General features: G+C 39.9%; 1 protein-coding gene across 4 annotated transcripts in view; it reads left to right on the forward strand.

Annotated features, from left to right (window-relative positions):
- The window catches only part of bach2b (BTB and CNC homology 1, basic leucine zipper transcription factor 2b), a 129625-nt gene that overhangs the window by 50349 nt on the left and 57229 nt on the right, over positions 1-22047 (forward strand). For 2 of the 4 annotated variants that reach the window (XM_036147126.1, XM_036147127.1), the window contains one exon: positions 21224-21478. The exons of 1 other annotated variant lie outside the window; for it this stretch is intronic. In XM_036147126.1, the coding sequence (XP_036003019.1) occupies positions 21224-21478 (255 nt within the window). Of the gene's footprint in view, positions 1-12789; positions 12884-21223; positions 21479-22047 lie in introns of those variants that run through there. One more of the 4 variants, XM_036147128.1, reaches the window with a different exon arrangement.

A 22047-nucleotide genomic window follows, 5' to 3' on the forward strand; every position in this document is an offset into this window, starting at 1 on the left:
TGTTTCTCAGACAAAAAAGTTGTTTTTAAATGAAGAAATGCACTCCTGCTGGTTCATTAAAAATCAAAGAGGTTTGTGGCTGTAGGGAAACATGTTAACCAATTTCAGAAAAAGGTCAACAAAATTATTTTTTTTATGGTGCATGCAACTTGTCGTTTCATAGCACTTTAGTCTAAAGTGTTTCCTGGATCTTTACACTGCATCACTTTAGTAAGGGGAAGGTTCCCTACCATCTGTCTGTATGTGGGTATAGTAAATGGTAACTGGCTTGTACTTGTATAGCACTTTAATTAGTTTGACGACCCCAAAAAACTTTACACTACAGTCAGTCATTCACCCATTCACACCCTGACAGTGGTGAGCTATGTTAGTAGCCACGGATGCCCTGGGGCAGACTGACAGAAGCGAGGCTGCCATACATCAGCGCCACCGGGCCCTCTGAACACCGCCAGCAGGCATTTCGGGTGAAGTATCCTGCCCAAGGACACAACAACTGAGACAGAGCAGGCGATCGAACAGACAACCTGCCAATTTCAAGACGAAAAATCTCAGGACAAACAATTGCAGGATGAGTGCACACATAGTACATCAATGTGTGCACTCTTTACACCCTTTACAGCTGCCCTCTTCATTTTCTGAGCACCTAACACCCTTCACCAACTACCACCCTTAGCAGTCAGCACTCCCACCGCTTGTCGCCTCCTTGCGAAGTGCTTGTTGTGATGAGCTCAACAACTGTTGAATCAAAAGATTGTGAAAATAACACAGGATGTGAGAGATCTCACAATAAGTCAGCTTGTAAAAATACTATTACATAGTCAGAGTGCATTGTGCATTCCTGGGGGGAAAAGCATGTCAAACAGACCCCCATCATCTGACCTTTTGAGGATAAAGTTCTGATGCAAAACAACTGCTGTCACTGAGTCTGATATCAGGTCTTCCTTCATGTAAGGTTTGGTTTTGGAAGTCTGGGTACATCTGTGGAGGTCTGCATAGTTCTGTTTAGTTCTGTACAAGTCACCGAAGGTCTCTGCAGTTCTGCTGAGGTATGTGGAGGGCTGTGTGGATCTCTAGACATCTTTGGAAGTCTTTGAAAGGCTGCACAGGTCTGTTTAGGTCTGTGGCAGTTAATAAGGGTTTATGCAGTTCTGTGGAGGTCTTTGCAGTTCTGCCGAGGACAGTGTGGGTTTGTGCAGATCTGTGGAGGACAATGGAGGTTGCTGTAGATGTGTGGGAAGGTCGGCGTTGGTCTGTGAAGGTTGGTTGGCTTGATCAGCAATCTTTGACAGCATCTTTTGTTGATGGAGGTTTGCCATAAATCTATAGTTGTGAGCTTGAATCAGTGCTAAGACGTAAGAAACGGGCAAACTGAACAACCAGTTGTGGATCAAAAACCAAGCAATGTCAGAATCCTCTATGAATATCATGTTATGTGACCACTGCTATGAAACACATCTGATTCTAGTCATCTAGTCCTAGTCCTAGTTCCCTTTTCCTCAGAGTCTGCTCACTCTTTTGAGCAACTTTAATAGAAAGTGTGTTACCACCCAAAGGTTGCTGTCCACATATTGTTGGACTAGTATCTGTGTTGGACATTTCTCACACCCTTCTGCAACAGCAGCATTTCAGGCATCTTTCATAGTTTGGTGTTGCAGGTGTTACGAATGATCTTGACCTTGCACACAGTGACAAATAAAATAATGTAGAACTTTTTAGAACATTACAGCCAAAGGTAACATTCAACAGAGTAGATAATTAATTCTGATTTTTGATGTGTTGAAAAACTGATGTTAAAATATCCCCCTTTCTTTTGATCTTTTTGTTTACATTTTAAATTTTGATTATTTAAGGGAAAGAGATTCATAAAAACCTGGAATTATCTCACCTCTTGCACTATAGAAGATGCTTGTTTGCTTAAAATCAAGCTCCCAGAAGGATTAGACTGGTAAACTGGTCAACTTGTCTAAAGCTGTTGAGTTTATCCAGAGCCTTCACTAAAGCCCTAACCTCAGCTGAAGCCTAATTTTATTTTCTCTCACTTAAACCCATCACTCAGCACTGTCAGCCACTCTTTGCCTTTCACCTATTTTTATAATCATTTGCTTTTCTGCAAGAAAGATCACCATAATACTACAGGGACAGGTAAGTATATAAATTGGTGCATCCAAACACTGAGCAAAAGGGGAGGGGTTTTGCTTTTTCTAAATATGCTGGACTAAAGGGTTGGTATGAGATAAAAGCCTGAGTGGAGAGTCCATGCAGTCTGTGTGTGTGCTCACGTTTGCCCCCATCAACCTGTGCAGATTAGCTTCATAGCAAAGGCTTAGCAGGCAGAAGGAGGGTCTGACAGACCACAGCCTAAAGAGACAGAATGTAATCCACCGTTCAGCAAACTGGCTGTTCCTTTTCCTTCCTGCTCAGGTCCTCTGCCTGGTCACCCTCATTCATTCATAAGAGCAATAATAAAGGTAATCAGACTAGCATTACTACATCATATCACTGTTCATAACAATGACATAATCATGGCAAGATTGTTTTTCCTTATGACGGGGATGTAAAAGGCAAGGATAATTACAGAGCAGACATAAACCAAGTACACTGCGCAAGAAGTTGGTGGGGTTATTTCTGTAACCTGGCCAGTCTGGGTCACTATAAATCCATCGAAGGATTAGGCAGCTAAAAATAACTGCTACGATAGGGGCTCTCCCGCACGTCGACCAAGTTGTCTGAACCATAAACAAGCAAATGGCAATTTTTCTTAGGCAACCATTTAGGGGAGCAATTTGTGGTGTGACCTCGGTCAGTAAAACAGCAGCAGGGGAAAGTAGGAGCATTTCATTTTGTTTGGAGCTTAAGAGTGGCCTTCTCACAGGCAGGCCGCATCCACTGCGTGGCAGCTGCACAGCCACAGACCAGCTAAAACGATTAAGACGCCCGAGCAGCGGTGCGGATCAATGGTGCCTTCCAAGAACTCCAACGCGATGCCGCAGACCGCTGTCCAGCATGTTTCAGCCAACACTGTCTCTCATCTCCAAATAAGTGTAGCTTGCGTCTGCAGTTTGTGCCTTTGGGCTTCCATGAGACGGATCTAAAGGGACGCTGGCCTTCCTCGTCAGTCAGTACGGTTTGATCTGGGTTTGGCTGAACGAGAATCACATCAGAGGAGGCCCTTTAGGAGCTTCAAGAGTTTCAAAGCTGGCCTAGTCCCATTCATAAGAAAGCAATTGAATAAGAATATACTGCGTAAGAATATTTGACGGAGAAATAAAGTTCACTCATTTTGCTTTGCTCTTGTTTTTTTTTTTGCTTTAAAGGCTGGAATGTGGCTAAATACTACTGTAAATTTCCTCTGTGATATCAAGAGATTAGTCTTTGAATTTTATTGTTTTCATAAGATGTGTCATTCGTTTTTGTGTTTTTAAAGAGGCAATAAAATGTGGCTGGGGGTTGACATTCAAATAATCAGTCAGTCTACCTGCTAATGTATGGTATAAATAACCCAAAACAGGCTCTGGATGGCTCCGGTTCAAACTATTACAGCTTAGTGTTTTATTGTTGCTTTCTACACACATAAATTACGCACCGTATGATGTGTAAAACAAATTGCATCATTAAAATAATTATCAGGTTGTAAGACACATAATTAAGCTCTAATATGATGCTCAGAGATTTGGTGATTTGAACAATCAGCCATTTCCAGTCATGGTGATAAAACCAACCCCACGCTGATGAGAATTGTGCCCTCCGTAGTACGTACTGAGCAGCTCAGGTCTCTGTGCTGGGCTCTAGCTCACGGTGTACAATGTCAGATTTCTAACCAAGTGACTCTTCCCCAAAACATCAGACTGCCTTTTCACTGTACCTCCTCTCCTTGAACTTGTTACAGTTCAGCATTTAATCAAGTGGAAATCAATAATCCCAGAGATAAATATTGATCACTGCAGAGCTAAGACTTTAACTGGGGTATTTGTTTGCAACCAGCGTCATTTTTAGAACCACACACAGGGATAGTTCAGCAATACTGCAGAGGTAAGGGGTTTTAAGATTGGTATGTGTAGATGGAACTGTCACCTTTGTTGATTTAGATATAACTGCTGATTGGCTAACAGTGAAATAAAAAATGTTAGCGCTGATTTATTTTAAAAATGCAAAAAAATAATCATTCTAATGAAATTAAAATACACACAATGGCTACCTTCCTAAAGATTATCAAACAAGGGATGATCTTATTTATTAGAACATTTCTTTAAAGATTAATGGCAGAATTTATGATTTAAATGTTAAAGTTCATCCCACATTATCGACTGTAATGCACATTTAGAACAAGTCTCCACTAAATAATGAATCCTTTTCAGTTAGTATTTAACCAGTAGGGAATTATTATCATTCATTACGATAAATGACAAGGAATTCAATGCTATGGATCACAAATAATCTATTATGCCTTCCTGGGTATAATAAGATTAAGTTAGTGAAACGGAAAAACTTCCCAGGTCAATGAAAAAGCAACAATGGATTTTTATTTTATTTTTTATTTTTTTCGCATTAAACTACAGCCGTCTCATTTTCAGTACTGTACTATGGTGTCACATTGAATGTGAAAACAAGCAGTTACTGCTCTGACTGTAGTAATCAGATTGCTAATAGCTGTATCATGCAGCTAGCTCACCTGTGAATAAATAAAGACAGACATGTAAAGGACTATAGCTGCTAAATTAACAATGTCAGCAGTAAAAGGTAGTAACATACAGTAAATTGCATCTTCTCTAAACCCAGATATGTCAGTGCCCTCTTTAATTTTACAAGTAACCAAATGTTGCATTTGCAAAAATGCAACCAAGTGACTAGAGCAAACAGAATATCTGGCATAGCGTTGGCTGATCATACAGTTCCTCCTGCCTACAAATATTTCCACTGCGATACTTGGATGTACAAAGGGGCCTAATCAATAAGCACTGCTTTCTCTTCTCAGGTTGAGTCATCAAGACTGCTGCCCAAAGCCACTAAACCACACTGTGTCACATTTGCGCACACTTGAAACCATAACCTTTCAGTGTCTGTCGGTATACTTGATGCTGGGTGATTGTGACTTGTGTTGACGCACATTAATGTCTCTCAGTGACCCATAATTACCTTACTGTGATTAACATACAGCTGATTGTGTAATACCACTCTGTCTGGTTGGGGAGCTTTAATGTACAGAATCTTTCATTACCTGCACATGACATTATGATGTAGGGCTGGATTGTTAGCGGGGTGGGGTTGTCCTCAGGTACCTGTGCTCAGACAAGTAAAATCAGCTGACTAATGACTGTTTCATATGAAACTTGCAGACTCTTGCATTGCTGAGCTTCACTCATATACCGTGAAACGAGTGCAGTGGTTTCACAAACCACAGGGACTTGTTGTGTCTGAGCAATTTGAAGAATATTCCAGAATACAAACAGATTAAATATAGAGAGGAGATAAAGCTGCAACCGAGTCGATGTGCTCAAGGCTTACTGCTGTTTTAGATCACAACACGATCCCAATAGCAGTGTTTGCTTGCAAATACACTCTAAAACTGACAAGTCTTGCCACACACTTTTAGATGAATTGATTGGTACACTCTCGCTTACTAAGGTCCAATTTTTTTAATGCTGTGATTCATACCTTGTTTGCTGACAGATCATTTCATCAGGTCAGCAATGTAAAATGGGTAACTTAGAGCTAATTTTAGGGGACATAATCTCCCTAGGTTGCATCAGTGACCTTTAACACATTAAACATTGGTTGTCAGCAGATGGCTCAGTTGCCATGGAGTTGGCTCAGTTTATTCATGATCTAAAATGACGGACCGGGGGTGGGAAAGGCTGGAGCACTGGCTTGTTGTTTCGTTGCTTCACTATTCATTATTCAACTAAGCCGTCAGCTGATGAACATTTTCCTGCGTTGATCCGTATCGCAGCAGAATGGGGAGCTGCGTGGTGTAGAACGGTGCAGCTCAAAGGGAGAGCTATGACCAACAGAACCCAGTTGTTACGCTGCCCATGTCCGTCAAGCTAATAACAGCTAACGTTATCTTATGTTGTCCAGGAGGTTTATTTCAACACTGTCGCAGATACAGGAGCTTTACTGACCTTTTTATGTTGCTCTCAAACATTTGTGTCATACTGTTAGCTTAGCCGTAGCACCATTCAGCATTTCGTTTTTTACTGTCTGTCTGCTTGGGAAAGTTTCCCCAAACCACTCTTGTCTATAAAGAGGGACACATGTTTTCTCCTGGCTGTTCTCCACATGTTAGCAAACTTTAAGACTTCCAACAGCAGCTCATAATTTGGGGTAAGCAGCTACGTGGAGGAGACTAGAGGATTTAGGTGTGCTGCTGCCGGTAGAAGGGCGACAATTTGGGTAGATGGGGCAGTTCATATAGGTTTTCACACAAATCTGTATCTTTGACTAATTACATTTTTAGTATTGATCGTGTTTGAGAATCCTACTATATACAATCTTCGGTTTTACTGTTACTGTTATATAAAAAAATAAATTATAATAAATAAACAATGCTTAGCCTGGCAGGGGGGAAGTAAAGCCTGGTGGCCTATAATACAGAAGGGGAATATCTGAAACAAGTAAGATAAACACAAAAACAAAATTCAAAATAAATAGCCATATCCATAATAATAATATGATGATATGATAATTTTTTTTACTGCACAGTGACTACCTTTTTTCAGATAAACGTCAAAAGCCTTTTACATTTGTATGAAGGACAAATTTTGCATTCTGGTAACAACAGAACCAGTCCTATAATACTAAAATTATTCCTTTTTGGTTTCCCTTTATGTGACTTTCCAAAGAAGGATTTTTCATAAAATGAAGCATACTCTTCATCGATTATTGTACAACAACTTAACGTCTTCAGTGAAAAGGAACAGATAATTGTATGTTAATGAAAAACGTAACATTTTCAATTCAATTCATCAATTCAAATTCAATTCAAAAATACTGTATTAATCCCACAGGGAAATTAAATGCTTCAACGTGTTATTGTAGATGCTGTAGCAGTCTTTCTTACAGCTGATCTGGAGACGCTCACCTTCATTCTTAACAAGTACTTATCAACAGTTTTCATCATCTTTGGGCTTTTACTCTGGAGCTGTGAGCCTGTATTTGAAGGTAAAGCTCTATTTCAGCTCTAGGTTCATGGATGTGAGTTTAAAAGAAGGGAAGGCTATTACATCCACAGACACTGAGTGGATAACTTTTGTGGCTGCAGCAGTAATGATCATGGTGTAGAAAAGAGAATCTGGTTGAAAGATGAAAGCTTTGATTTACAACAATAAAACAATAGTCTAAATTCTGGCACAGTGAATACACTATATAACTTATACAGAGTCACTACAAAGTCCGAGGTGTAACCATAACAAATTGTGCTAAAGCCGACTTCCGTGTTCTCACTGTTTCAGGGGCAGAAGGGAGAAAAGTGGCATTATTAAAACCAGGTGCCTTACACCTGTGATGAGTCCATCAAAACATGATTTAAACCCTTAAAATATTACCCTGGCTCTGTAAAGAGATGTATATGATTCAAAGTCTGTTCCAGTTAAAGTTATCAGAAAATTAAAGCTGTAGACAATTTTAAACTTATGTTACTAAACTATGATGGTTAAAATAAATTTCAATCAAATTGAAATACTTAGCAGTTTTCCTCTACAACACTCCATCCAAATGTTGTTGGTCAATGAAGAAGCAGTACCTCCCTACCAGGGCCATTTTATGGAGTAAATTTAAACCCTGGTGATTTAGTTCCTGTCCTTGTAAATGCATTGACAACACAGGTAGGTAATAATGACCCCTGAAAACGGCCCCATTTCCTGGGAAATATTTCTGTAGTGGAAACGATCCTCAAGTCATATTGTTTTAGCATACCCATATCATATCATTAAATGTACATTGTGCTCCATGGCCAGTCTAAAAGGTGTGATATTTATAGAGCTAGTAAAAGTGTATATGATACAAAAACATAAAGACATTTATATGTTTAGATTTACATTCAGTTAACATGTGCCTCTGCAATACTACAATTATACCAATATGTTGGTTAATATAATGTTAAACAACATATTACAATGATCAACAAAACATTAAAATCACTAACGTGGGTCGGTAAATATTACTGAACTGTGGAACTACAAAAATGTTCAAAGTTGTGTTTTTTTGTGGTCTGTTGTTTGGAGATGGCAACACTAAGAAAAGAACAGGAGGTGGAGCTGGTAGTCACAGAGCTGAAGGAGTTCCTATTTACTTCAGAACGGGCTAGAACGAACAGGATTAGAAATAAGTACATTAGAGAGACCACTCGGGTTGAGCAGGAGACATAAGTAGAGAGTGGAGACTGAGATGATTTGGAGGGAGAGTGTATAAACTGAACAAAGAATGTTTAATATGGAGCTACACATAGGAGGGCCACAGAGAATGACTAACCACCTCTAGTTGCCTAAATACCTCGAGTTGCTACCATTTGATTGGCTGATTCACTGTTTGTGTTATCAAGCTATTGAACATTGAGTGTATTTCTCAGCTCGCCAAAAAGAAAAACGTGTGGTCAGGCTTCCTGTTATCTGAAGAGCTTGTGTGCTTCTGGAACACTTGTGTGTGTTTTCACCATCACATCACTTCCTAAATTAGCTGCCTCATGGTGTGTTTCTGCTGTGACTCCATGAACCTGGGAATATTGGAATTTGTGAATGTGTTACTGCACCCACTTACCCCTACTAGCAGCCTCTCTCACCCTTACATCACTTCAGCTTGGTTGAACTGACAGCACCGGGTGTGCAACAGAGCCATGGACAGGATCTGCCCTGATGACATAGAGGATAACACCTCCCCTATCTCTTTGCTGGCTGCATAGAAGTCAAAAAATCTTCAGAAACACACTAAGACAACTTAACATGGAAATGACGAACGGTCTTAAAAAAGGACTTGTCATGGTTTTAAGGTGTTTGACCCACATGCAGACACTGACGGAAACAGGAACAGTTTTAAAGATGTTTATTAAAGGCTCAGATGAGGGAAAGCACACGATATGTGCAACTGGCGAGGTTGGAACGTCAGAGCTGGAATGACTGCGGGAAGAAAGAGGATAAATTAACGTGGATCGAACCAGGCATAAATTCTCCAGAAGCTGCGCCACCTACCGTTTGGTTGGGAAGACCTATCTGGGGGGGATGAGTGGAAAAGGAACTCTGTGTGTGACTGTAACTCTCTGATGGGAGGAGGTGGCTGAATGACAGGAGGGCTGGCAGATGTAACACAGGCGGGGAGCCCGAGCAGCACCACTACGGCGGCAGGCTGGAGGAGCAGCTGGAAGAACCGGAGTGTGTCCAGACGAACCAGGTGAATCCAGGAAGGGGCATCTCTTCGCCCTCGGTAACACCAAGGGAGTGAGAGTGGAGATGCCAAAGCAAAATCTGAGCAGGCTGGGATTCAGGAAACTGGTCCTCAGAGCACAGAACCAACACTGGTGAGTAAATCCAAAACACGACGAACTGGAGAGGACAAGAGACAAGATTAATCCAAAAACAGGGTTTTAAAAACTCACAGGTACGAAGCACAGAAGACAGGTCTGTGGCCTAGACATACCACGACGGGGTAACACGCTGGCGTCTACCAGCTGTCAGTGCACTCATTTTAAGCCAGAGCAGAGGGTTCCTAAGCGAGCCGCAGGTGCGGGCCACGCCCACCCGTCAACTGCAGCCACCTGTGGAGCAGAGTTAGAGAGCACGGAACACAGAACCCTGACAGGACTGTCCTTTCATTTTCTTAGAGGAGGCTATAACTCTGTTTTTAGACTTCTACAATAAACAGATAAAACAAATAAGCCTGCTCGTAAAAGTAGACAGGGTGTCTGCCTCATGGACTAAAATTGGGAGTTGGTTCCACAGGAGAGGAGCCTGATAACTTAAGGATCTGCCTCCCATTCTACTTTTAGAGACTCTAGGAACCACTAGTAGACCTGTAGTCTGAGAGCGAAGTGCTCTGTTAGGGTCATACGGGGTAATCAGAGCTCTGACATATGATGGAGCTTGATTATTAAGTGCTTTATATGTGAGAAGGAGAATTTTAAATTCTATTCCTGATTTAACAGAAAACCAATGAAGGAAAGCTGAAATAGGAGAAATATGGGGCTTCTTGTTCATTTTCATCAGAGCTCTTGCTGCAACATTTTGGATCAGCCGAGGGCTTTTAACTGCATTTTGTGGATTTCCTGTTAGTAAAGAATTACAATAGTCCAGCCTTGAATTAAGTAAGTACATTTTCCAGCGTCACTACTGGACAGGATATTTCTAATTTTGGCAATTTTCTGTAAGTGAAAGAAGGAAATCTTAGAAACCTTATCACGAGATTTAAATGACATGTCTTGGACAAAAATAACACCAAGGTTTGTTACTTTATCACCATTTAATGTCTTCAAGATTAAGTAATTGACTATGTAGTTTATTTTTCAAAGACTCTGGTCCAAAGACCTCAACTTCTGTCTTGTCTGAATTTAAAAGCAGAGCACTTAGAAGTCCTTCAGATTTTTTATGTCATCTAGACATGCCTGTTTTCTAAGTCATTCATCGGAGTCTTCAAGAGAGTCATCAACATGGTTGAAATCCATCCCATGCTATCTGATAATTTACATTTACATGAACAAACTGGAATCTGTCAGACAAATGGGATTTAAAGCAGCATAATGCTGTTCCTTTAATCCATAAGGGACACTCAAGCTTATGTACAAACAATACTGTAATACTGCCTGTATTGAAGGCAGCACTGAGAACTAGCAGGACTAGTACAGACACACAAGCAACCATCCCCCTTAGTTTGTGGTTATTTGTCAAAACATGTGACTTACTTATGCTAACAAAGCCTTTTTTTGTTTGTTTTTTCCAACTTAACTTTAACCAACAATAAGCACATGAAAAATGAAACTACTGAACAAATACAAACTAAGTCTTAAAATAATTTCAAATAAATCAATGAAAGCCAAAGAAGACGGAGAGGAAATAATGTATCTTATGTTCCCCTGAGGGTGGGACGGTGAATTTGTGCTTTGGATGGTTGTGTTTTTTGCAGAGGGCAGGTTTGGTACATTTATCTGGGTCTGATTAATACTTTCACATATGGCTTGATTGTTTTTGGCATCTATTAGCTTCACACATTCCACAAATTAGACTTCCAAATGAAAGGGAATTTTTCAGGGAGACAAGGAAACACAGGTCAATGTTAGATCTATTAGATCCATTAGAATCTTATTTACATTTTTTCAAGATAGGAAAACTAGAATAGCAGCTTGTATGGTCAAACATTAGTTTTATTGATTTGTTTTGAATAGCAGGGGTCCATCTGCATGTTTGGGATGAATAACTGAATAACTGACTCAATGATGGACTCCAAATGAATAAACGAGGAAGAACAGTACCTCTAACTCCAGCCTGGCATTTTCTGAAATGTCAGAAACCTCTTTTTGCTTGTCAGCGTTTGTGAATTGTTTGACCAGATGCATGTGTTATTTATATCAGCTTATGAGAGCAAGGTGTAAAAAAGCTGTTGTTCTTTGTCTCATCAACTGACTTAAGCCTTCCCTCTGCTCACATCTACACAAATGATTACACGCACCCACACCCACACAGATGCACATGCATGTGTACAGATGTGGCTTTTGAAGGTTTTGCCGTGGGCGATACCTCTGTGTCAACTTTTTCCTGTGGGGAGAGTTTCCATTTGTCTTTTTTTCCATGAGGCTTTTTACCGCGCGCTTTTTTTTTAAGTTTTTCATTCAATTTTGACATAGACACAGATCTCTGTTTTGTTTTTTCAAATACATTTCTGCCATCCTTGCCCTCAAATCTTGCAAGCATTACCTTCAACTGGGCAGCATTAATAATGCAGCACATTCTCCTGGGGTGCTCTAATGCTGCAGACCCCTTCTCCTTCCAAACAATGCTCAATTAGAAGGAGATCTTCTTCCTTTCCTTCCACTGTTGCTCAAAACATTGTGCTCATAACATGATTGAATTCTGTAACAATCACTCAGTTCAGCATGTTTTAGGGTGTTTCATTTCTTAGTAAGGAAGTTTCCAGTGCATGCTAATTTACTAGTCTGGATACTTGTGTGTGTTTGTTCAGACAGTTGCGCAGGAAGAGGTTTCAACACATTGTTGAGTGTGCAGATGTATCCTGTCATCGTCAGCACAGATATAGTAGGTATTGCAAAGGAAAAAATATTTTCTTTTACTTTTATTCATGTTAAATCATTTTTGTCCGTCATGAAGACTGGTGCGCTTGTGTGATAGTGTGGTATTCGTTTCGGTGCAGTCGCTGTAACCAAAATAGGTCGGAGTCATGTTAAGCCACAACAAAATGGCTCAAAGCCGAAAATCCAATTTACAAATATTATCAAAGCAATGAGTTTCTAGAACATGAGATGAAATAAGGACAGACGATGCCTGGGATCACGTGGAGCCGAGGAAGGAGCTGAGACACTCAGCTCTTCCTCAGAGCTGCATCTATAGATAACTCCAGTGTTGCTATCACATGGGCAGCGCGTTACCATATAAGACAGTTATACGACTAACTCTGCACACTGACATACTATGTGGGAAGTCGTGATTCATGGAAGCTGCATTTAAACCAGCATAGCCCAAAAATACTCTGGCATGCCATCACACAAACACATGCACAACTATCACACACACTCACAATCACACATACTTTAGTTGCTCAGTCATACTCACCACCCACAGATGCTGATAGGCTTAGATGCCTGCTGGTAACATGCAGCGAGAGACAGAAAATTGTCAGAGCATAGACTGGAATAACAAAATGACTGGATCTGTGCTAAGGCCTTTCTGAGGTAAAACCATCCAAATGATAACACTTTTACCACATCATTCTTTCTGTTTTCAGGAGTTTTTTTTATTAAATGTAGATTTGGCTTTAAAGAGTATTTGACTACAGCTTCAGTAAAAGTCAGCGCCTTTCACTGATGAGTCACCGTCAGTGGATCAGTCATAGATTCTTGGCCACGCTTTGCTGGCTGATGCCTCTCTCTATTTCATATTCTGAAATGGTTGCATTCTTTTTGTTTAATTTGTGAGCAGCAGCACAGACTTTTAGTAACTTTTGTCATGATGGGTTGCTGTAAAACGGTTGGGTTGATGTTGATGACCGTGTTGATCTGTCTTTGATGCAGTGTCCGCTCCAAATTGTTCACACCCTTTAAACGGTAAACCTTTTACTTGAGCATAGACTCATGTGGTTAGGTCACTGCAGGGTGAGGTAGCTATGCAGTAATCAGGCTGATTGTGATTGGACACGGGTTTGTGCAGCACTCTGGAGGCTTTTTTGGCTACGCTGAAGGGCCTGTCAAGATTTGTCTTGGAGCATTTAAAGATCGCCATCCAGTCCCCCAACTATGCTAAGCTTAGGAATTACTGAAGCCATAATGCAGAGCAAGGCTTGAGTTGTTTCCTGCTCATGGTGGACATTTAAATGGGTCCAACTGAAACTTGTCTTGGAAAATCTTATCTGGGATCAGGTTTCTTATTGAGAAACTGAAGCTGTGTGGCTTTGCTCCTTGCCCCAATCGAAGTACAGAGATACTTTATTGATTCTTCCAGGACTAAAAAGCATTCAGCAGGTTTCTACGTGGACTTGAGTATAATGATTTCAGCTTTTTTCTGATCTGTCTTTGTCTGCAGTGCTTCTGGCTACACTTTCCCCTGGACAGTCTTCACATAGGTCTGATGGGCCTTATTCATCTTTTAGGAAACATCTTTTGGAATGTTGGTGCTCAAGTAACATACTTTAAAATATAAGTTCTTGAAGAAAGTTCATATTTCTTTGCGTTTTTGTATACTGTACATGACCAACAAATCCTGATGAGCATCAGCAGCCTGTCACAGACAGAGCTGATCTCAACGTTATCTCAGGATCGATAGCAGCAACCCAGTGACCTTCAGAAAGCTGTTTAGATTATCAGCCGTGTGGAGACGAAGAAGCATCAGCCAAAGATGTGAACTTTATGCGGTCAGAGTGGAAATCCCCAACAACAGAAATGCTCTGTTTTTTCCTCATTTTACAAACTGAAAGGGAGGAGGTTACTTTAGAGATTATGTCATAAGCAATGATGTAGAATCTATGTCCTACAAAATGCCAAACTCTTTAGAGATGACTGGTTTTCAGAAACTAGTTTTCAGTAAGATTTGTCAAAACAAGTGGTGCTTATCCTTTGAACTGACATTAATTTACTATGCTTATCTGAAACTTTTTGGCACATTTGATTTAAATGTAGTCCTGCCAGCTGGCTCCTTTATGGCCCCTCAGTAGTGGTGTAACATTGCTGTCTTAAGCTTTTAGCCAAGGCTCTACAAACTCTACTCGATAGTGAGCATCTCAAGTGAAAATAGTTTAATTTCATGGACAATTGACAATAAAGACAAAACTGTATGTATGGACTAAAGAAGTCAGATCAGCTGCTGCTTTGTCACACAATTAATCTCAACCATAAAAACAATTTTGATGATGTGGGAAGTTTAACCTGAGGGGATAAAACCTGTCCTTCAGTGGACAGTACACTTTATATTTATTTCTTTATTTTAACTAAAAATAAGACTCTCCTTTGTTTTTCTTCCCAAATGGTTTTTGGTGTTGTTTTGTATTTATTTTATTTTATTTTCTGTTTGCATTTTTGTATTTGCTATTTCATGGAGCATTCATTGTTTTGATCCAGTTGATATGAATAACAGATTCCAATAAAAACATGTTCATCCTCAGTGTAATCAGTCATCAAGAAGGAGCCCTCTCTCCTGACTGTGTGCGGTGACACAGCGTTCATGCTGTCTTCTCTGACTGAACAGACTCTGATGATGATGCTGGAAGGGTCTTGCAACTGCAGCTATTGACTCTAATCTTGTTTATTGCAAGGAGCCCCAGGGTGCATAGCTGTTCAATTACAAACATCAGTCATTCAAATTTTCATTTTTTTTTTTTTACAAAGCACCAATTTCATAGAAACATTTTTAAATGTGTCAAATGATCAAATGATGATGCAAATAATACAATACAGAACACGAAAGGCACTGCAAAGAAAGTTTCTTAAAAGTGGTGTCCCTTTTCAACAGGCACCACTTGGCCTGACTCTACTGGGCTCCGGTGTAGGTACCAGATCGACTTGGATGGTCAGATCCATAGACATAATATAAGAGTAGACGCGTCATTGGGCGGGTTCTGCTTATGCTGCGATGCGTCAGAGCGTCCGCCATCTTAAATGTGGCAAATCTGCAGTTACTCAGTCACTTAAACAGTATCAGAGGGACTTTAACCTCTGAATATACTTTGTATTCGTAGTATTTTTTTGTAATATTAGAAGTTTATTTTCGTATCCCTTTAGCTTCATTCTCCTGAATTTATTCTCCTAAAGAATAAAAATATTTAAAATAATCTAACCTGGTCCTATTACTCCAGGAGTGAAATAATTCTGCAAACTGTGATTATTCTGGAAACATTCCCCCTTAATTCTCATAATATGATGTTTTTATCATAACATTATCACTTTTGTGTTTGTTTGTTTATTTTTACTTTATTGACCTAGGACTTTTTTTCCTCATATTATTAATTTTACCTCTTTAATACTCACCCAAAAAGTCTGTTCCTAAAGGTTCACATGTGACATGGTTTTATGAAATAATGAAGACCACAATGTTTAGATTTAACAAATTGATCCTTATATTCATAACACATACACACACAAATATATATATATATATATATATATATATATATATATATAGAGAGAGAGAGAGAGAGAGAGAGAGAGAGAGAGAGAGAGAGAGAGAGAGAGAGAGACACCAAGCAAACGCTTGGTGTCTCTTTACAGAGACACCAAGCGTTTGCCTCTACTCCAAAGGGTTCAAGAGCAGCATTTCATTTAATTTGGGTATATATTTTTCAGCCGTTTTTGGAATTTTGGGGCACCAGTTAAAGGCCGAGATCATTTAATAACCTAAATAAGAGCCACAGTTCACAAAGCTTTTTCTCATTTTACGCTGAAAGTCATTAAGTTTTGTCTCTAAAGAGTGTTTTGTTTAAAAGGATCGTATAGTCTCGTGTGTGCTTCTGTACTCAACTCCCATGATGTACAGGTGTTTCGCTACAGGAGAGACTGGTAGACTTCAGAAAATAGATAATCCAGGAGTAAAGAATGATATGGGGGAATACTGAAGTAACATCTCAGGGGATCATCCATGAATTTAAACTTGGCTGCCAATATGTCTTCCAAATAGAGAGTAACCATGTTCCATCATTAGAAAGTGATAATACTTTCAGTGATAGTACTTTCGACCAGTACTAGTCGACATGACAGAAACACATTCCTGAAAACTTCTCTCCATTTTTCTCTGGTGTGTGGTCCATGCTACCTCTCCTTGGTGTTTGTTACAGCCATGTGTAACGTCCAAATTATGCTCTGCGTCACCTTGTTAATTCACTCCAAACCAGTAGATAGAAACACGACTAATTCAAATTTTCTTTTTTGCGTCATTTTAAAAGGTAGCTTAAAATTTGCATGACAATTGGATGGAAACATGGCTTATGACCCTAAACTTACTAGTAACAAAGTGGCTTAAAGACAGCAAAGGAGCTGTTAAAACCTGACTCAATTATACCAGTCCTGTAACTTAGTGAGAACCTTGGGGAAGGACACCCAAGATGCTTGACCAAAATTACATAGTTCAAAGCTGAAGGTAGCAAATATTAAAGAAAGTAATGACAGAACATCTTGAATTATTCTGACATTTAGCAAATAGAAATCATTTTGGTAATCCTAACTGTCCTAAAACCGAGCAAGTTCAGTTTATTCGTATGTTAGAGAGGAAGAAGAGATTCGCCTGACATCACTTATTTAACACTGAAAGGAAGAAGGTTTATGAGAAGCTCAGCTGACTATTAGCATATTAATACTAATATTATTTGGAGCTATATGTGTTTAAAAGAAGCTGTAACATTCTCCTAAGTCCCATTCATTAACAATATGTTCATGTTTTACTATTTTTTCTTGAAATAAAATCAGTATTTTAGATTTGGATTATATTTAAATTGAATTTAAGGTAAGCACAATGTTTGAAAACAGCAGCCAAAATCAGTCGTTATCACAATCTAGGTGACTGAGGTCCGGGTGTTACCTTGATACATACTGTACACTTCAGTAATGATTGTTACATTTATTGGTGAGCTGTTGCTCCAAACGTTGTATTTGCTATGCTGAGGAAGTCACATTAATCTACCTCCCCTGCCCTCGGTGCACCTGGCCTGTGGTCAGCTCTGACCAATGCTGGATCCTTCTCACTTCCATCATGTGCTCGTGCTCTGCAGTCTGTACAGGAATGTTAGTAGCTACAGAAGAACGCTGATAGCGCCCAGTCAGATAATGTTAAAAAGCTGCTATGAAAATGCAATATTCTGTGTATCCATCAGCATCTCTAGTCAGGCATCTCCCACAAACTGCTATCTTCTGAGATGTCTGCCTGTACATGTGTCTGAAGAGTGTGCCACTGAATATTTTTCGCATGGCAAGAAACAGTACGATGCCAAGATAACATGTTTAGAGTGCTGTCCTGTGGAAGACAGGTCATTATCCCAGCAAAGTCACTGAGAAATGTACAAAGTGTACAATAGTTGATAGCACCCAACAGCACAGTCGGGCTGATGTGGTTGTTAAACTGAGAGCTGTAGCCAACAAAATATTCCTACACAATAACACAGAGTTCTACTTCCCTGGCTGCAGGCTGTATGTGTAACTGTACCTTTGCTAGTGTGAGACATAATTGTTATTGCGTTTTACAGTGGATAGTAGATTATTTACATGTGCTCTCCTCTGCTGAGCTGTCAGCTGGATCCCTGCCTGTGGCTGACTGGACAAAAGCACACGTCTCAAGGCTGTTTCTTTGCCTCCATAGTCAAACATGAGGTCACACAGGGTCAGGCTGTCCTCCGCTGTTGGTGGATTTCATTTCAGACATGTTTTCTCTAATATAACAACTGCAGAAAAAAACATTATATTGAAGACTACACCGTAAGAAAATGTATTTTAAACAAGCCAAATAGTGCCTTTCTGGCTGCTTTAAGAAATGATGAAACTGGTATGCATAACAACTACAAAGAGAAACTCGTACAATTCTGGAGTCTTTACTGGTAAAGAGTTGTGTTTTTGATAAACTTGCTACTCCCTGAAACATTCTGTTGTTAAAACAGGTTATTCTATCAGAATGAAACCATGTCTTTATTAATAATTTTAAACACATTTTTGTTGTTTTCTCCAGAATTCAATGAATGTCTAAGACACACCTCAAGTTAATTTTTTAACTGATATTTTGAACCTTTGTAAATATTTCGGTCATCGTAAGCAGGACATTAAGTCATTGGGTTCTTGTTTGATATACATTAGTCCACAACTCACAGATAACCATAACAATGCCAAAATCCTTGCTCCTCAAGTCCATGAGCAACCTAACATATTTTAATCAGTGTGTAAGGATTGTAAATTACAGGTTGCTAAGAGACACCACACATCTTGATATATTTCTTAATGTATTTTACCAAGTGGATTTCAACTGTGGCTCCTCTTTAGCAAATTCTGCTGTATATAAAATGTATCAGTAAGAACTTCCGTTGATGTTTGTTTGTTTTCTGTCATTAACAAGAAAAGAACATACGGCGCTGTGTTTTTTCTTTATTTAAGCAGAAAATGCACAACACAAATTCACATCACAGTTTGCACCCCCCGCCCCCTTTGAGAGACCAGATTTGTTATTCATGTAGGAGAACATGTTGCTGGGACTGTGGATCCAAGGGGGCGTGGTTAATAGCTCAACATAACTGATATGAGAACAGTGTATCTCCTGAATATTACTGAAAACTTACTGAAATAAAAGCATAGATGTTGCATGTCATCCCCAGCACGTAATTATCTGTATCATATGCTGCTGACTAAAGCATGTCTTACAGTCGATAGAGAGTGGGGTATAATCTGATGTCGGAGCTTTGTTTGCCCTGACACCCCTATGCTGATCTTTTTGGTCGGTATCGCATCACTATGTCTCATTTCACAGTCATTTTCTATTCTTTCATCATGGTCAGTACAGGTCTGTGACCACCTCCACAGGTGGATCAAAGAGATGAGTCAGCTTCTACCCTTCGTTCTGCGTCAACTCCTTTTAGCAGATCACTGAGGCGGTGTAGAACATATGTAAATAAGAGATTGAAAGTATGATCTGAAAGGGGATTATGACTCATGTGCTCAATCAAGCAGTGCAAAAATCAGAAGTAGGGAGTTTAAATTAGAAGAGGTAACCTGCCGAATGAGGATATAGCAAACACACACACATTTTGGATAGTGAACAGAACTAGACCAAAAGGATAAAGTCACCTTACGTCAGTCTTCATTGTGATTTAGTTCAGTGGCATACCGTAGTCCACATTCAGTGAAGCAAAGGTCTGCCTCTGCTTTTCAGTGCACTATCCTTAGTGATTGTGCTCAGAGTACAACCCCAAACAGACATAGAACCATACAGTAGGCCAGCAGGTGAGCAAATAGAACAAATGTTAGCAGTGTGCTGGTGTGTCAGCAAGTGTAATAGAAAATGTTCTACGTCGTAAACAGAAGCCCTCACAGAGGAGACGGATGCGTTGGCACAGGATATGATCTCATATAAAGGTCATTTGAGGGTACTGTGTTTGTGTAGGTGTGTGTTTGATGTATATGGCTGAGAAAAGACGGTGCTCTTTTCCTCACTGGGATAGGTGAGCAGAGTGAGAGGTTTGGAGGGAACTCAGTTTAACTGTTTAATCCCTGGGAGTCATTATGGAATCACATCATTGTGATTTCATATGTATTGATTCATAAATATGTGGGGTCAGAGGTGTCAGTTTATTTGTCAGATATTGTTGTTCTGTGATGGTTCTAGCATTGGGAGCATGTTCAAGCATATTGTGAAGGTTGTGAGAGGGGCATGTGTAATTAGGAAGGCAAAACTGTACAATCTGCATTATCATATGGCCCGTCCATTATTGCAGCGCATTCTGTTGCTACAAACACTTGTGCTACTCAACCGGTCTTACACATATCTTTTCTGTACATAAAAAAATTCTTTTCGTTTGCCCCTACATTCCTTAAACATGACAAATACTTGTATTTAGAATTTTTCTCTTTTTTTCTTCTGTTTTTCCTCGGAGCCGTGCAACAACATTCCGCTTAAATGTACACTGTGAATATGCTGCGGAATGACAACAAAGTCTGTCTAAGTCCAAGAAAATCATCAGAGCAGAAACTCAAAGCAATGTGCCCTAAAAACAGAAACTGCATGACAGAATTGAAATACAGCTGGACAGAAAAAGGAGTCGATGTTGGTGAAAAACTGAACCTTTGGTAAAGATTGGGTTAAAGTAGTATACAAGCAGGTAGGTGAAGCTTTATCGTTAGTTCGGTGCAGCTCCAGTGAAACACGAGGATGACTGTATGGGCCAAACAGCCACATTTTCACAGTCATGTGGGATTAAGTGTCAGGTGAAAGAGCAGGACAGCATCAGTACCTCCACAGGAAATACACTGATGGACAATTTTGGACTCATCTCCTCCTTCTATCTCTGGATCATTAGCTGAAGGCTTGATGAAGTCCCTTTTAGAATGATAAAAACTACCACAGATCCACTAGCATGCAAACCTTTCTTACAGAAGACAAGTCTGCTTAATGGCATGTCTGGCAGACAGTTAAGATCTTAGTCCTGTTGAAAATCTATGGCTGACACTGAAAGAAAAGCCTTGCAGGGCAAAGCTCCATCTTGCAAAGCAAATCTGTCAACTGTAATACTAGTGTTATCCACCAAGTATACAATGAACCCATGTGGACAGTTGGAGCAGAAAAGCGTTTCATACAGCAATAGATTTGATAGCTCCTTTATGGTAAACGGCATGCAGTAGCTGACACCAATATACAGATTAATGGCAGGTTTAGAAAGAGAGAGTTGCCGAACGAGTTTGCTGACTTTGAAATTATCAAAATACAAGTGAGCATGTGAAACAGCAGCCACTCATGAGGCTGGCTGCTGTCGACTGCCGTTGCTGATGTCAGTCCTGCAGCATGCACTCACTGGACATGATTGTAAGCTGACTCCACCTATGTTGTGCTTCTATTTCTAGGGTGTGAGCGGAATGTCCGTGGATGAGAAGACTGAAGACCCAATGTATGTGTATGAGTCGACGGTTCATTGTACCAATATCCTCCTCTGCCTTAATGACCAGCGGAAGCAGGATATCCTGTGTGATGTGACAGTCCTGGTGGAGGGCAAGGAGTTTCGTGGGCACCGGGCCGTGCTGGCTGCCTGCAGCGAGTATTTTCTCCAGGCACTGGTTGGCCAAGCAGAGAATGCCTTGGTGGTTAGCCTTCCTGAAGAGGTAGGTCTGTCAAACGAACTGATAGATTTTTCCACCATTGTTCCAATGCTTGCTTAGCACCAGTTCTTTCTGTTTCCACTGCCACAAACTCTGGCTATGGTACTGATAAATAGTTTATTTCGACCTGAGTCAAAATAGTTCAGCCGAGAACTAAAAAAAAAAAAACACTTTCTAAGAGCTAGAAGAGGGCTTATGGTGACCAGTAGCCAAATCAAATATGAGTGCCACATTCAAATCTCCAGAAATATATAATCTGCAAAATCAATAAACCTTCAACTTTAATGAAAGGTCAGGCATAACTAAGAACATGAGCTCACTGTTTGTGTCATAATGGTGTTTTACTTAGAAATAACATTTCAGAGTTTTAGCAGCACACGTAAACCTGTCAAAATAGAGTGCAGATAGTTTGGATTCAATTAATCTTGAAAATGTAGATTATCAGTGACTGTAAGTGTAAAACAAAAAGGAGGGTGAAAAACAGAAACGTTAGTTATATAATATGGTATAAAGAGGCCAGAAGAGTGCTATCCTTTTTGGAAGTCTTTTATTAGATTGCTTTGCCTCACCCT

The sequence above is a fragment of the Fundulus heteroclitus genome, chromosome 15 (genome assembly GCF_011125445.2).
Source record: "Fundulus heteroclitus isolate FHET01 chromosome 15, MU-UCD_Fhet_4.1, whole genome shotgun sequence".
Taxonomy (NCBI): Eukaryota; Metazoa; Chordata; class Actinopteri; order Cyprinodontiformes; family Fundulidae; genus Fundulus; species Fundulus heteroclitus.